General features: G+C 48.4%; 1 protein-coding gene across 1 annotated transcript in view; it reads right to left on the bottom strand.

Annotated features, from left to right (window-relative positions):
• Positions 1 to 9,715, bottom strand: part of SEMA5B (semaphorin 5B) — a gene marked incomplete at its 5' end in the record, with an annotated part of 98,285 nt that extends 88,570 nt beyond the window's left edge. Inside the window, 1 exon segment of the mRNA XM_006036643.2 lies at positions 9,611 to 9,715. Coding sequence (XP_006036705.1) covers positions 9,611 to 9,715 — 105 coding nt within the window.
• Between the last annotated feature and the right edge of the window lie 6,605 nt (positions 9,716 to 16,320).

The following is a 16,320-nucleotide window of genomic DNA, read 5'->3' as shown; positions in this document are numbered from 1 at the left end:
TACAGGAGAGCCGCTCTCCCCCGGTCCCGTTGGGAACAAACAGCCTCCTCTCTGTATCCTCCAAAACTTGGCCAGACCAAATGGATCAGTGCGCAGACTGGACTCCTCAGCACTACCTACTAGGGAAGTGGACGACCCAACCGGCTGCCTAAATTGCAGTCACACAGCCATCAGCAACACCAACGTTGTGCCACCATGTGACTTTCAAGGGGTCAGCCCAGCCCTTGAAATCCTATAGATCGACACCAAGGGTTTCCCAACAGCCAAATGAAGTTTAATCAAGGTGTGTACTCAGGAAACTAATCTGTGGCTGATTTTGATACACAGCTCTCTTGCAGAGTAACTTGGAACAGTGGGGGCGCTTGTACACGTGGCGCCATTACCATGTACAAGTGACGAAAATGTCACTTCATGTGGCTTAATGGTGTCATGCTGTACACGTGCAAGGCTTTTGGGGGTTTTAAATGAGTTTGCATCCTTGCAAACTAAACAACATCGGGGTTTAGTTTGCAGTGTTGCAAATTGCAACGATGCAGCTGTCAGCTCATCCCTCAACTGCGGGAGAGGTGGGCTGGCCCCACAGAAATAAAGGCTTGGGACCCTCACCACTTTTGCCTTCAGCAGGCTCCTGCAGCCAGCAGGACGCCTGGGACAAACCAAGAATGGGCTGGCTTGCCCCTGGGGCAGTGCAGGAAGGTGGCAGGAGTGCAGCTGGGTTTGCTGGTGGCAGGAGAAAGCAGTGGGGACAGTGTACGGGGTGCTGGAAGTCCAGGCAGGCTGCTGGCTGGCTGGGTGCTGCCCCACCTTACAGGTGCCCAATCCGACATTTCTCTGAGCCCGCCCAGGACTCCAGCAACCCAAGCACCACTACCACTGCCTTCTCCAGCTGCCCTGGATCAGGCAGGGCGCTGCCTCCGAGCTGGGGCAGCACCCAACCTGCTAGCAGCCCACCCAACTGGTCCAGGGGGGGCACCACCGCTGCAGGGAGAAGGACCAGGGCCACCCACAGCTCAGGGGATGCTCGGCCCACCAGCAGCTCACCACCCAGGCACAGGCTAGCTCTGGGGAAAAAAAAAAAGGATTGGGCTCCTTGCCATAATGTGATAGAAAACTGAAATGATGGGTTTCAATTAAAAACCCACCATTTCAATGTAGGGGGAACATCATAAAACCCTGAGGGCTAAACCCCCGTCACATGTACAAGCTAGACTGGTGCATGAAAGGAGCTCACAAATGCTGCAAAATAACCAGCTCTAACCTGAAGCCTCTACGAGCCGGCATTGTGAACATAAACGCTTTTAGAAAATAGGGGCTATTTGGTGCTATTTGCTTTACCAGCTAGATACAAAACAAGCCCTACTACAGGTAGGTCTGGCTGAATCCCACAGCTGGGCCTCCAACTGTGCCATGACACATTTCCATCATGATATTTGGTCATGCTGCCAGCTCAGGTCAGCCTAGGCACGGTCCACCCACAGAGCTCAACACTGTGAGCTGTGATTTAGGCCAAGACGTTAGCAGCAATTAAAATGAATAGGACTGGATATTTATACAATGGATGAAAATGGCCACTATTATGTTAGACGGGATTATTTTGAAAGATAAGGTGGAACAAGTATCAGCCCTCATGCCTGATGATCAAAGAATAAACCACTTTTTAACTGAGGTTAGTTAGAAAGAAGTTTCTTCTACAGGCCGGCTAGTCCGCAATTCCTCCCCACTCCCCACGTTGGGGACCTTGCTTCTGGCCTTGGAAGCATCTGTCAAAGAGGAATCTCTGGTCTGATCCAACACAGCAATTCCCAATGTCCTAGAAAGCAAGAATAATTTGGCATCTAACTCCAGAACACAACTTCTCTGACAGCAAGAGCCAGGCTCCCGTCACTTTAACCGCTGCCACCATTACAGCCCATGCTATTTTATTCCATTTGTTCTAACAATTGGCTTTCAGCTTTTTGAGGAAAGGGGGAGACCCTACAAATGATGTAAGATCAACCCAAGTATTTTAGAGCAGGCCTTGTTCTAGCATTTTCATATTACAAGTTGCTTTGAAGTGTCACCAAGTAGGCTTCAAACCAAAAACACAGAGAGTAGTACCTCTCCTCTACCTCCCCTCGAGCGGCATTAGCAAAAGGAGGGGCTGAGACTCCTGCTGGGTTTTATTTAAGATAAAAATCAAAAGGCACTTTTCAACATATTGAGAATAAAACTCCTGCAGATGCTTCCCAAGTCATTTTATGTGTCACCTCTGAGCACAGGGGCTTTTTGAAATCTTCTAAACCCTTAATCTCATTGTACAGGTGTATTTTTCTTTGAATGTCTAACCATACACAAGAAGTCCTTTAATTGGGACCTCACTTTGAATAAATCACTGGAGCTGGGTTTGCCATTTGGCTTCTTTTCCTGGTTCACTGAGATGATGAGCTCATCTATCACAATTTAAAAATACAAACATGATATAATTGGAAAGGGTCTGTCCTGGATGACATGCTACCCTTGACAAAGAAACGCGGAGTCTTTCAAGTACAAGAAAGGAGAACATTCATTTGTGGTGGGGTCCAAGACGGGGTTATTAGGAGAAAGAAAGGGGATGCAGCTGGGCACGTGGCAGATAAAATGAACATTAGGAGTAGTTTCTTACCACCGAGGTTTTGGCTGTGGCTGAGCAGGGCTGCCCCACCTGCAGGGGCGGAGACGTTTACTGCGCAGTAGACTCGTTTGCTCCACACTAAATGTCTCGTGTCTACACTCGCAGCCCTATTAGGCCACAGGAAACTAATTCACTCTGCAGCAAGGTAGTACTTGTAAACACAAGTACTATCCAGCTGCAGAGGTTTTACTCCATGGCTCCGCACGTGTAGACACTCATGAGGCTGGCTGAGGCACAAAGGTGGGTCGGTGCAGGGGCTGCATGCTGGCTAGCCCCCAATGGAGCACCCTTGTGCCCCAACCAGTCCCTCCACAGCACATCGAGCTGGATCATAGCAGCCCTGGGCTAGCAAGCTGAACCCTTGGGCCCCCTGCCAGCCAGGGCTGCTCCGACCCGGCTCAGTGCGCTGTGATCCCACACACGTATGTAAATGCAGAGCCCAGGAGCAATAAACTCTGGCATGATACGACCTGGAGTTTACTGCTGCATGCTAATAGCATGTGTAGACACACCTTGTGATTTGGCACCACTAACTCAGGGGCGGGCAATTATTTCAGATGGAGGGCCACTTACTGAGTTTTGGCAAGCCATCGAGGGCCGCAAGACAGGCAGCCCAGGGGCAGATAAATATTTATTTTCTCAATTTTTTAGGGGCCTCGCGGGCTGGATAGAATGGCCTGGCGGGCCGCATCTGGCCCACGGGCCGCATTTTGCCCACCCCTGCACTAACTGGTGGAACTCATTGCTGCAGGGTAACTCAATAGGATACAAAAAGAAAGTACTGGACATTTTTCAGAAAATGAGAATATCTAGGCTCCAGTTTCAAAGGCCTAGCTATCATTTTAGAAGAACACTTGTGGATTTAAGCCAAGCTCTAACTGGAAAGGTGGGGTGAAGGAAAATTGCTGCCACCACCGCTGCAGGGTTTCTTGCATCTTCCTCTGAAGCGGAGGTATTGCCCACTACAGGAGACAAGATACTGGACCAGACAGACATGAGTCAGCTTTGAGATGGGGAAGCCTACATTCCTGTCCTGCTGAGGACGTCTCTGGAAGTCGCGCCACCCAATTCATTAAATGGAAAATCAGAACGCAGATCGAAAAAAATACAGCCGGAAGAATCCAGGACCTTTCCTTTCCCGGTCTCCCGTTCCACGGTTCTGAATTTTCCGCTGTAAACTAAAACATTGCTCTCAAATACTGATGACCGTACCTACTGCATGGGGAAGACCGCTTGACGGGAAAGGGAGTTTGGGAGGTATCTCTGCGCTGGAGCGAGCTTCAGCTGCTGTTTGCATCTGTATAAATTTGAGACACCATCCTCCATCCTCTCCCTGCTGGGATGGTGGGCATGAGTGCTGTCGGCCTGGCCAAGCCTCACATGAGTCAGGGTCAGGGCTGGTTAGGAGAGTACACGTGACTCCAGTGCAGATGCTTTGGAAAGATGTAATTCTGGTGGTGGGAAGGCTGGGGGGAGCCACTGCGGGGGGGGTGTAGTTTTTGATTTATCTGTAAGTGGGGCACCTAGCACAATGCAATCCTCCAGGTACGCTCAAGATGCCCTATCAGATATACTCTTTCTATGGCTCTGCCAGCAAAACCCACGCTGTTTGGGACCACTTTATCCCTGACCTCTGTGTATGAGTCATGGCACGGGAAAGGAAAGGGCAAATTCTGGCCTCTTCTTCCTCCAGGGCTTCAGCATTGAACCCTGCACCATCTTCCTCTCCATGAATGCCACTCTCTGACTGAGCCCCTTTGCCAAACACCAGCTCTATTGCCCGTGGCAGAGCACGCCACAAAGCACTAGCCAGCAAAACACCTTGTTGCCTCCTTCAAGGACCTTCCACTCCAGACTGCAGCAAACAGGCTGAATGCATTTGCTGTGGATCATCCTAATTTGCTTTTTTGATTAAAAAAAAAAAAATCACCACCTTCCAAGCCTCCCATGAATACACTTTCAGATATTTATATTTATTTCCTTAGACAAACAGTTCCATTAATCAGCTCCGCCTGCGTCCCAGCCAAGCTGTCTTCCCTCAGCACAAAGCAGCGACCAAGCAGAATTTGCTAACGATTTCCCAAGCAGGTTCTCCTTAATGACCCCCAGATGAAACTGGGGGATTTAATAGGAGAGCAAATGGGTATACAACCACGGAGATGGCGTACTTTAGGTGCCCCTATCGTATCACTCCATGGCTCTGGATGTCCGAGGGATGGACGATAACTCGCTCTACTGCTAGTGTCTTCACTAATGTCTTCAATAACTCAGTCCCCTGAAGCCCAGGAATCCCTGACCCAAGCCCAATGAGTTGGGCTTAGTTTAGTATGGGCAGGGATTTGCCCCCCAAACTGAAGACCACAGCAGGAACATATTGTTGTATGCTGCTATACTAAAAATACCATCAAAGCCTGCTAACCATCCAGTGGGGTTTCTTCTAGGCACACTTTTATTCAGAAGTTTCCCTCGGTCAGGTTTTGGTTCCCCAGTCACTGTTAGCCCATTGCATCTCCCTCTTCCTGGCACTGCTGCGAGCTGTACAGCCCCGGACACCGGCAGCTCGACATTTCCGGCAGTCCCTACTGAAGTCTTCCACGCTAGCTCTTGTGTATTTTGACCAGGGGATTTTTTTTTTTTAACTAATTTTGACCCAATGGTATCCATTCTTCCTGCACTTCACCCATTATTCATTCTAGCTTCATCCTCAAAGTGACGTCATTTAGAAGACAGAGTAAGAGTCTGCATGACATTACCCTGATGCTCTTCATTGCATACCAATAAAGCAGCAATTTAAGGTGCAGGTTTTCACCTACAAAGCCCTCACTGGTTTAGATCCAGTTTGGTTACACAATTCTGTGAATAAAACTAAAAAAGGAGAAAAATGAGTACTCGTCACCATACTTTTTATGCAAAATGGGTTTATCAACCAGATCTGACTTCATTGTTTGAGTAGAGTACAAATGTGATTGATAAAGGCAACCCCAGGATGTAATACGTTGTCTTAAAGCATTTCCCTTAGTATTGTACTAGACTCTGATTTAAAAATCGGTGCTCTATAATATGAATAAAGCACCGCTTTAAAGGATTTGGTACTGGCTAGTGGACATAGGTCAAAGTGGTCATCAAATCATCCTCAACGTGGGACATTTCTGCTGAGGGTCCACAGGGAGGCCAGGTGCTAGCTCCATCATGATGCCCTTGATGTATTGGAAGTAAATATGAGACCACTGCTAATTAAATTTGCATGGGACAAAGGCTGGCAGAGTGGTAAATAATAAGGAGAGGGCAGTCACGCACAGAGCGAGTCGGATGCTTGTTGGGAAGCTGGTCCCATGACAATGTGTTTTACTAAGACACCTACCGAGTGACGCATCTAAGAACGCAAGATGCAACGATGCTCTGGGATACTTCTGGCACCTCTGGATACGTCACTGGGTGTATGCTCACATGAGAAAGGGGGGGATTATACCCCTGGGGTATGCACTGGAAAGGCCAATGCGGACTCAGATTCTGGGGTCCGCCTTTTTAAAAAACTTCAGAAAACTCAGCGAGCATTTAGGAAAAAACACAAAAGTTATTCAAGGGTGGGAGAAAATTCCTTTCAACAAGAAGCTTAAGGACGCAATATTTTTAGCTTGTCAAAAAGACAACAGAAACAACAGTGCATATAAAGTATCACCACGGGGAAAAAATCCTGGCAACTAAGGGACTCTACACGAGTGGAGAAAGGCATAATCAAGACGAATGGCTGGGAGCTGTGGGGGATACGGTCAACCTGGACATCACAGCCAGATTGATTAGCCATTGGGACAAACTGGCACGGGAGGTGATGGTTTCCCAGTCTCCTGATGCCTTTCTGGAAATGCAGTGCCATCAAACACGAGTCACTGGGTTCAACAGAGGAGCAACCGGGTAAAAGTCCATGGCCCATGTCATATTTTCCAATTTGAATGAATTAGATCATGGGATGGTCCCTTTTGGCCTCTGAATGTAAAAGTGCATCCCTCTCCTCATGCCATAGGTGGCTGGGTGGAAGGTCATTACAATGATGAAGACCAATTATGGTTGACCGGGAGGCCGGGGCAGCTCCCCATGCAGCGTGTTAATAGGTATTTTGTGTCTTTTATTCTTTGCACCATGGACTTCCCGTAGTTTGAAATTCCAGGGGCTTTTGGAGGAAACTCCCTATATTGCAGGAGTCCCCTGTGGTTCACAGGAGACCTGGGTTCGATTCCCAGACACTTATACAACTACAGCCATGGAGGCACCAAACATCTGGACTCAGTCACAGTACTTAGTACTTAGGGTTGGAAGGGACCTAAACAGATCATCAGGTCCGACCTCCAGTCTGGTCTTTGGAGTCTGTCTCAGTGGCCTAAAGGGAGGATGGAAAGTCTGAGCAGCCTTCACCCCTCCAAAAACTCCTGCCCGGGCATATGCATTGATAGTCATGCATCTACCATGATCCAGGAGGACTGACGGTTGCCACCCTATATTGCTGAGGGATCTGTTTTAGACACTCAATAGATGGGAACTGAGGCCTAGCAGTAGCTTGTCTGGCTATGGAAACCCCATCTCAAAAATGTAAATCAATAAATCCATGACTAAGAAGGTCAAAGAAACCCAGCTGGGCAAGTAACTGCCCCACGGTGACAGAGTGAATCGGTATCAAAGCTCCTCCCTATTCAAGGTGCAACGCCATAATATCCGAGCACCAGGTAATGGTTATTCTCACAAGGACAGTGTGAGCTTGGGAAGTGCTGCCATCCCCATGTTCAGATGGGGAATCAAGGCAGAGCGGAGGCGACTTTCCCAAGGTTGTGCTGTAAGACTCTGGTGGAGCGGGGAAGGGAAGGTCTCTAGAGTCTCAAGGTAGCACCTAACCATCCTTCTTCCCTTCTTCCTCCCTCGAGGTCCTCTTATCAGAGCATGAGGCCGTGCCTTTATTCCCCATTTACTGCTTCCAACAGAATCAAGAATCATCCTACAACGTGAGTAACTGCTGTCCACAAATAAACTTAAGGTGGCTCCAAAATGCACCCGCAAAGGGAAGCCCACTAGATATCTCACTGCGCTGGCTCGTGACTAATATAAATCCCACTGCTCGGACCATGAGCATTTTCTGAAATGTTTAATCCACTCTCTGCGGTGCGATGTGTGGAGACAGGGGTGGCAGCAGAAAGAGGCTTTCAGACCAGCACTTTCAGTCGGCGTATCAGTGAAAAAGATAAATTAAAATTATTAGGGGACGTGTTCAGTCAAGTGCACGGAGCTTCACATTGGGTATCATCCGTGTCTTGACAAAATAATTCTGGGTTATAAATTCAAATCCTTCTTGAACAATGGAAGACCATTTTAGTCGCACACACTCCACGATGGGTGATCACAGCAACACACTTACTTGAGCACGTATGTTTTAAAATAGAAGCATTGAAGGTTTTAGATCCAACTTGAAAAAGTTCCCAATGTCTTCATTTTATTTTATTTTTGTAATTCTCCCTGTCATTTTGGAGTCCACCGGGCTCCCGACATTTCTCATTTACCCACAAGAAGTTTTGGATATAACGAATGGCCTCTGTAAAACACTAGTTGATACCCAAGGTCATTTGTTTGGATTAGCTTAGCATGGATGTGATGCTTGGAAGTCAGAATTGGTGCAAATGCAAAATTCAGGCCAACTTATTCTAGGTGCTTAAACATTGAGGGCTCCTATAGATGTGTGGGGAGCCTGGTCCGACACGCTGGAATCCAGCACGTTGGAGCAGACTCGATTAATCTTTGCACCACTATTAATCAAGTCTGCTGGAGCACAGAAACGGATACGCTCCAGCAGCCTTCCATGTCACATGTATCAGCATCCCCGTTCATCCCCGCGCTGAAAAAACGGCGGCAGGGCACTCTGAAATAAAACATGTTCGATATGCACCCTACTGCCATTTTTGCAGCGTGGGGATGCCGATACACGGGACATGCAGGCACTTTTAATTAGTACAGTTTTCTAATTAAAGCACCACATCCCAAACCATATAATAATGGCCTGAGATAGCAAATGGAAGGTGATAACCTGATTTCATGGCTACTGTGACTCTGCCACAGACTCCACATGTGCCCTTGGTCAACTCCACTGCTCTGGGCCTCAGTTCTCTGTCTATAAACCAGGATTGAGATACTTCATTTCTTTTACCCTGTGTCAGTACGCTCTGTTTCTGACTATATGTATGTACAGCACTTAACACAGCAGGGCTTCCATCTCAGTTGCACCTACAGGTGCTCCTGCAATCCTGGTAACAATAAACTTCATATGCTCGTTCCTGGCTTTCAAATCCTGGGTTTTGTTTTCACCCTTTATAAACACGGGGTGGACGCAGACCTGGGCTCGGCTCCAAAACACCTACGAATTGAGGAGGGCTGTAATGCGAGGTCTCGAGCCAAACTGCTGTTGGTTTGAATTGCATTCTCGCAGGCTGAACCGATCTCATAAAGAACTCAGCGATGTCCCCGCTGTACAGAATTGTTTTGTGTCCTTGGACTAAATTCTCCAATTTAAGTGAATTAGACAAAAACATGTGCTTGTCTGTAATTAAGACCAAACACAAGCCCACGTGGCTGCAATCCAGCAACTCGCTGCTTAAGAGTAAGCTGACCTGATCAACCGGCGCTTTGCAGCAAAACGCTAGTCCCGTTCCGCCACCAGTCTGCTCCTTGGTTTGCACAAATTGCTCCCCCTCCGGCAGTGAATTACCTTTATATTTCATATAAAGCAGATCTAATAACTAGGATGTGTTGGGGGGTGGAGCACTGAAACGAATGCGCTATTTAACTTACGTATTTGTTGCGGTGGCCCTAAAAACACTGCCCATCTACAAACTGGAGCTGGCCTCAGGGGTCCCCAGTGTATTTTTCCAAGGGTGTGAAGTCAATAATTTAGCTGCCGCCTTTTTATACCAAAGAGAAACTTACCTCGGTTTTTCCTTTACTCTGACAGGACCTCCTGGTGTCTTCATCTGAGCCCCATTCTGTTGCCTGGGAAACCAAAATGCACAAGTCACATGATAAGATCGTGAACTATTGCTTCTTGGCTAACCCACATCTGGAGACTCAAAGAAACCAGAGCAAGCAGCTCGAGTCGATTTATGCAGTTCGATGCATGGCAAACATCGTGGCAGTAAACAAAATGTCGTAGGCAGAGCTCTCGCTGTGCTCGTAGAGCAACCAGATGATAAACAGATGAAATGTCCAGAGGTTCAGGCAACTAACACGTTAACAGAGAACAGCTTTTAATTTGCATGAAAATACAACATCTGATTATAATTCAAGTGGAAGGGTCCAATACACCAGCCCTGTATTCCAAGGCTTTGCCCCTTTTAAAGGTACAGTGCAATGTTAAAGCGCCACGTGCATAAAGTACCTTGGATTTTCAACAGTAGCTTTGCACAAATCTTTAGCGTTCTTAAAAAGCACCTCCACGATAAGCAACCTGGTATTGGTCACACCGCAAAACCCACCGGATAAAATGAGACAGAGGTTTGCAGGGATAGCCTAGTAAAGCTAAGGATTCTGGATATCTTGGACCAGGTGTCCAGCTGCGGCATAAAACAGCAAGGCTGCCCTGAAGTCGGTGGAACTACGCTAATTTATACTGGCTGAGGACTGGATGCCAGGGTCACTCAGGTCTGTTTGGAAATGAATATTCTCCCCGCTTTGTAAGAAAAGTCAGAACCAGCAAAACACTGCCAGACAGAGCCACTTCCTGCTTTGAAAACACCAGCAACTGAAGCAACGATTAAATAACATCTACAGTTCTTCCCCCCTGCATTTCTCCCGGCCCTTATTTTAAATAGACCTAATATATTCAACTCACTGCTCTTCACTTTACAAACGGGAGGTGAAAATACACACACATGTATACTACGCATCATTCACAGGGTTAGAGAAAGGGCCCCGCTCACCAGAGAAAGGCCAGGCACGCAGAGGTCAGATATGGATCCAACCCCCACCAGGAGAGCCATATTTTTTTTTCCAGCCCATTCTAGAGACAGGAAATGGCTGTAAAGTTTGGTCCGGATCTGAACTTTGCCTCAGCTCTCTGGCCACCGCCAATATTTTAACTCTGTGTTTCCACAAAAATTGTCCCCATGACACAGGATGAATCCTGCTCACTGCAGGAGGCAGAGGGGAGCCTGCAGAGAAAAGGGAATCTATTTTTTTCCCAGTTCCACAAAAGTACTTTCTCAAAACTGGAAGCGGGAAGGGAGGGAGCACCATGCAGCACCCACAGTTATATACTTAGCAGCGCTTTGCAGAGACGTCTTTGGGAATGTGTATACCTTGTTCCTCAAACCTGTGCTTTAGACATGAACAGCAGAGGAGTTGGTTCAATGCAGAGAGCTTGAAGCAAGACTTGCATGAGTGTGCACGTACTGAAAAGTCCATAAGTGTGCATGTACGGGGGGAAAGAAGGCACATGATCTTCCCTGGGGTCTGTTTGGGAAAATATATGCCATTTAATGTATTTTGGCCGATTCTTAAGGCCAAATGTTTGCATTTCAGAGGTATTTTTTATGAACCTCAGGATAGCTGTCTCTGTAAGGGACAGTTTAGCAATACACCAAGAGGATAGGATGCCATTTGAGGCAGGGAGAGGTAACAGTTCATTAAATCTAGGGGTGGCTTTTTAACTGGCAACCCTCCCAAATCCCCCAAGGTCTAGCAGAAACACCCCCGTTCAGCAGTGCTGGGATCCCAGGGGCTTTTTCTGTCCCATCGAGTCAGCCAGGTGCAACACCCTCTGCCCTCCGAGCCATGAACGACTGGTGCCTCCCGAGAGCATGGTGGTGAGCGGGCACCACCTGCAGACGCCAGTGCCACGTCAACAACGAGGGGGCGGCAGGTGCGAGCAGCGACTGCCTGCAGAAGTTGCCGGAGGCTTTGGCAGCGGCCAATCTCGGGGGGGGGGCACGTGCCCCCCCATGTCCTCCCACACGTCACCTATGCTCCAAGCAGTATATGACAAGCCTAAAAAACCCCAAACCCTAAAGAAACCAATAGCTTGGTTGAGGGCCCCTCGCCCCTCCTTTCAGGAATGCCCCACTCTCCCTTACAGCCTTGGTTTAGCAGGATAACACACACACATACACACGCACACACACACAAATCGCTGGTGACTTTGGCGATTGATGCCAACCCTCAGTAAATACCCTGAGCTCTTGGGACTGCAGAATGTGGCCCTCTTTGGAAAAGTCTCTCTATTTTTGAACACCTTCCCGACCGAGCTCTGAGCATGCCGCAAGCACGGTACGTGTCAGGGCTCGGTTACCTCCCCTTCTCTCCCCCACGCAACCTTCCCTTTTATCTGACAACACTGTCCTTAGGTTCTCCTGACAAGCTACCTGATGAGCCTAGCAATAACAGGAGCTTTTGCTGATAGATCAAATTATAGGAACATGCTGCCCGTGACTGCACCATTAGTTAATGCAAGTTTCATTTGAGTCGAGAGGATAATTAGAGGAGGAAGGCAGGCTAGGGCGTGTTTTACAAGGCCAGCATACACGTCTCAGGTGGGTTATGAGGCACCAGCTTGAGGGCTGAGTAACTCCAGTGACCTCCAGTGACTCAAAGAGCATATTAATGACCGTGCAAAGCAGAACCCAGAGCGCCTTGTCACTAATAAAAATAGAATTGAAAACCCAAGGAGTGGAGGTATGTTTGAATAATTATACATCAAGGCATGAACACGCACCATAGATGTAACCCAAAGCCTATTCACTGGGCTTTGGATCAAGCCTCAATAAAGGGTCCCACAAGGGGTCAGAAGTCGCCATCTCTCGAGCCATTTTGGATTCTACTTGCTCTGCTTTGTGCCCTGACCTGGCCAGCCCTCTTCTTTCAACTGCTCAGCATTTCCCAGTCCCCTCTTTCATCCCAGCTGCTTTAAGCCTCATTGACGTGCCTTGATAAGTCTCTTTTTTGTTCACGCTCCCTGCAAATGGTGAGTGCGCCATTTTAAGGCTATGCCTACAATTATCTGCACACACCTTCAGGCAGGTGCAGAAACCACACTCCACTCACCAGGGGTGGAACAACTCCGCTAGCGGGGCAAAGGCTTCTCCCGCCAGAGAGTGATCTGACTGGGTTGAGTGTCAGGTAGGTTCAAGTTTCTGCTTTCTCCTTCCATGCCATGCCAAGTCCCCCTCTCCCAGATGCCCCTTAGGAAACCCGTCCTCCTCTCCCGTCCTCCTGTCAGCCCTTCTGCATTAGCTAGCTTTCCCTCCCAGGACTTCCTGGAGTCTCTTCAATCAGTTTGTCAAGAGGATGAATGTATTCTGGGGTCTTCCATGTCCTCACAGCACACACATCTGGCACTCTCTGGGCGCGTCTGCACATGCACATTTACTGCAAGTCACTGAAATTACTGCACAGCATGGGTGTGCATGTACATGTGCATACCCATGCTGCGCAGTTAATATGATGACTTATGCGGACTTGAGCATAAATTTGATACCTGCACAAGGCAGGTATCAAATTTATGCCCAGTTAGTTACTGCACAGTAATGCACTTGTAGATGCACTGCTGTGCAGTAACCCAGGGGGCCACCCTGCTTGGTCTGCCTAGCTACAAGGGGGCTGGCCTGAGCCCAGCCCTAGGGCTCCTGACTGGCTGCTTCTCCTGGCTTCAGCTTGAGACTAAAGTTAGTCCCAAGTGCTGGCAGTCATGTGGCCGGAGGCTGGAGCTCCCCCCGGTGGCCACAGGGGCACATGGCAGTCTGCTCTGACCTGGGACTAAACTTAGTCCCAGGTTGCCTGCACGTGTAGACACCAGCCTATTCCCACTTACTATGCAGCAAACTTAAGCCAGCATAAATGCACATGAAGACACACCCTCTGTGTACATGCATCTCAGAGGTACTGATACCTACTTCAGCTTCAGTATCAAGGCAGGGCAAGGCACTGCACACTCTCATTCCACCGCCTAATCACACTGCGTATTGACAGCCAAGCCAACAGATATTTTCTTGGCCCCATAAAATCAAAACCAAGATCTTAATTTCAGTTCATCGCTGGAAGCTTCCTCTGCACCACTGGCTGAGCCACAAACCAGCTCAGCGGCATGCTCCTGTCCATCCAGTCTGGTGATCAGCTTGAATATTTCACTCATTTTCCTCAGCTGTCAGAGCTATTTAGGTTCCCCAGCCTCGGCAAACGTATTCGGGGCTATTTCTGTACCTCCTGAAACAGTTTGCTGGACCAATGTGGTACGAGACCATGTGGGAGGACAACCTGTGTGGTAAAACAACTGAAACCGGCAGCAAGAATGAAGCGTGGGAGCCACGGGGAAAGGGGAATTTTCTCCTACAAGTAGTATATCAGAGCCTGAGCACAGGGATGACTTGAGACACCAGCATTTCACCCCTCCCCTGCTCTGCACCCCCAGAAGTGTCCCACCCCCTTGCATTTCCTGTCTGGAAGGACCCCAGTACCTTCACCCCTTCCATCTTTTTGCTTGCAAATGAAATACCATATTTACTCACACACCACACACGCCTTTCTCCCCCAAAATCATTCCTCCAAAATTGGCGTGCACATCCTAAGCAGAGAAGCTGATTTTTCTTTGCTGGAGCAGAAGCAGGGCACAAGCAGACACCATGACTCGAAACTGCCCCGATGGCTGCTGCTCAGAGCTGGAAAGAGCGGAGGCACAGTCCAGTGTTAACCCTCCCATAAGTACTGGTGAGGGAGTCACTTTTGGCTGAAGGGCCACTGAGCTGGCTGAGGGCGAGTGAGGTGCTCCAGGCACTCTGTAGCATCTTGTGGTGTGGAAGAACCACGTTATCATATACAGGAACTTGTATAAGGAACTATTTACAGTGAAGAAATAATAGTCTTGTTACTGCCCTTGCAAGGGTCTGTGGCCTTGCCCTGCCACACCAGGAAGTTCCTTGTCTCGCCCATGCTGTCTCCTGGGATGCCACACTCCTTGGACACTCTCTGTTTCCAGGATGACTTAAGCTGTATCACATAGTCAATCGTGACTCTAGAAAAGTCTTGTTTTCTACAGCAAATACAGGGTAGTGTTTCCTTCCAAGAACAAGATGCATGTTTTATTTGTGGGTGTGTGATATGTGATAAAATACAGTATGTGTCTAAGCTGTCAATTCGCCCAGCTACTTTCAGGAGCCCGTGTGCAAGCACATACATGGTCCATATGCAGAACAAGAAAACACCAGATTCTTCTGCCCTATGCATCAGAGTGACTAGTCTAAGGGTGCAAACACTGCATAAAACAATAGCCCTGAAAAGCATGCACAAAGCAGCCTACCCATCTGTGCCGGCTGGCACTGAAAAGTGCTGGCAACTTTCTCTGGGGATTTATGTTGCCTTTTAACGCGGTTGCCATTCATAAAATTCTCAAGTGCATCTGCTTCCTCTCACCTTGGCCCTTGCGGTTTGGGTGTCTGCGAACACACAATTCTCTTCCGAAGACTTTTTCCTGAGTCTTTACAAAAGTCACGAGAAGGAGAAGAACAAATGATCCGAGTCAGAAGCGCCAATACACGGTGAAACCAAATGGAGGCGAAACACAAGTACCGCAGAAACAAGTCACGGTGGCAAAGTTCAGAGCCAAGTCAGGCTTCAACTCTGTTTTAATAGTTTACAGAGGCCAATTGCAATGTTTGCCTCCAGTTCTGAATTCATTCAGTAATACGGGATAATCCATCCGACCCACGGGTACTCGTCACACTCCTTTTGGGCGAGCTTTGCTGGCACAGTTGCTCAATTACCCACAGATAGATCCAGTGCCTGCATCACTAGAGAGGCCCCTTTTCATCTGTCCCTGAAACCCTAATGCAAAGTCCTCTCCAACATCAGTGGATCAGATCTATACACAGATCAGCCATGTATAATTAATTCAACCCTTCATTTGAATGCAGTAGATTAAGCACATAATAATCCCTCTACTATTTTTATTGTCTAATGTATCTCATTTAGAGGAATAATAAGCAAGGGCTGCAACCTGGGAGGCAGCGAAGGCCAGGCCAGTGGTGGCTGCCACTCCTGTGCCCCATCTAAGACAGTGCCCAGGACTGGCTCCCTGGCCGCCCACCCTCTACTGATCTCATTACAAACCATCTCATCTGACACCAACCTCACTACCATCGAATCTATGTCCCATACAACTGCACTTACAGTTAGGGGACAGCAGCCTGACTGCACCAATTTCAATGAAGTTATTTGTTTTACCATCCTATATCATTTCCATTTGGTGGTGGATGGAAGGGAGAGACGGCACGTTTCACGCTGCAGATCTGGGGCCTGGTTTTGCAACTGCCTAGCATTTCCTGAACGGCACCGAGTCCTCTCAGCTCCTATTAATGTCAACAGGAACGGTGGGAGCACAGCGTGTTGCTGCATGGGGTCTACAGGGACCGCTAGCAGCAGGCGCTCAGCGTTTCAATCAATCTGCAGTAACGTGCAAAGGAAGTTTCTTCTGTCTGCCCGGGAGGTAAGAGGTGATTTTGGTTCCCTCCCTGTTCACTGCAGGGCATCCTCAGCGGAGCCTGCCAGCTCCATCAGCCTCTTCTGAGTTATGCATGAGGCAGGGAGGGCAGGAGGTGTAGTGACATGACAGTTATTGCGCACTGGAGACTTGCGCTGGCAGAGTTATTTCACTC

This window comes from Alligator sinensis, unplaced genomic scaffold, assembly GCF_000455745.1.
Source record: "Alligator sinensis unplaced genomic scaffold, ASM45574v1 scaffold1452_1, whole genome shotgun sequence".
In the NCBI taxonomy this organism is placed as follows: Eukaryota; Metazoa; Chordata; order Crocodylia; family Alligatoridae; genus Alligator; species Alligator sinensis.
This window is presented reverse-complemented; position numbering and strand designations above follow the sequence as displayed.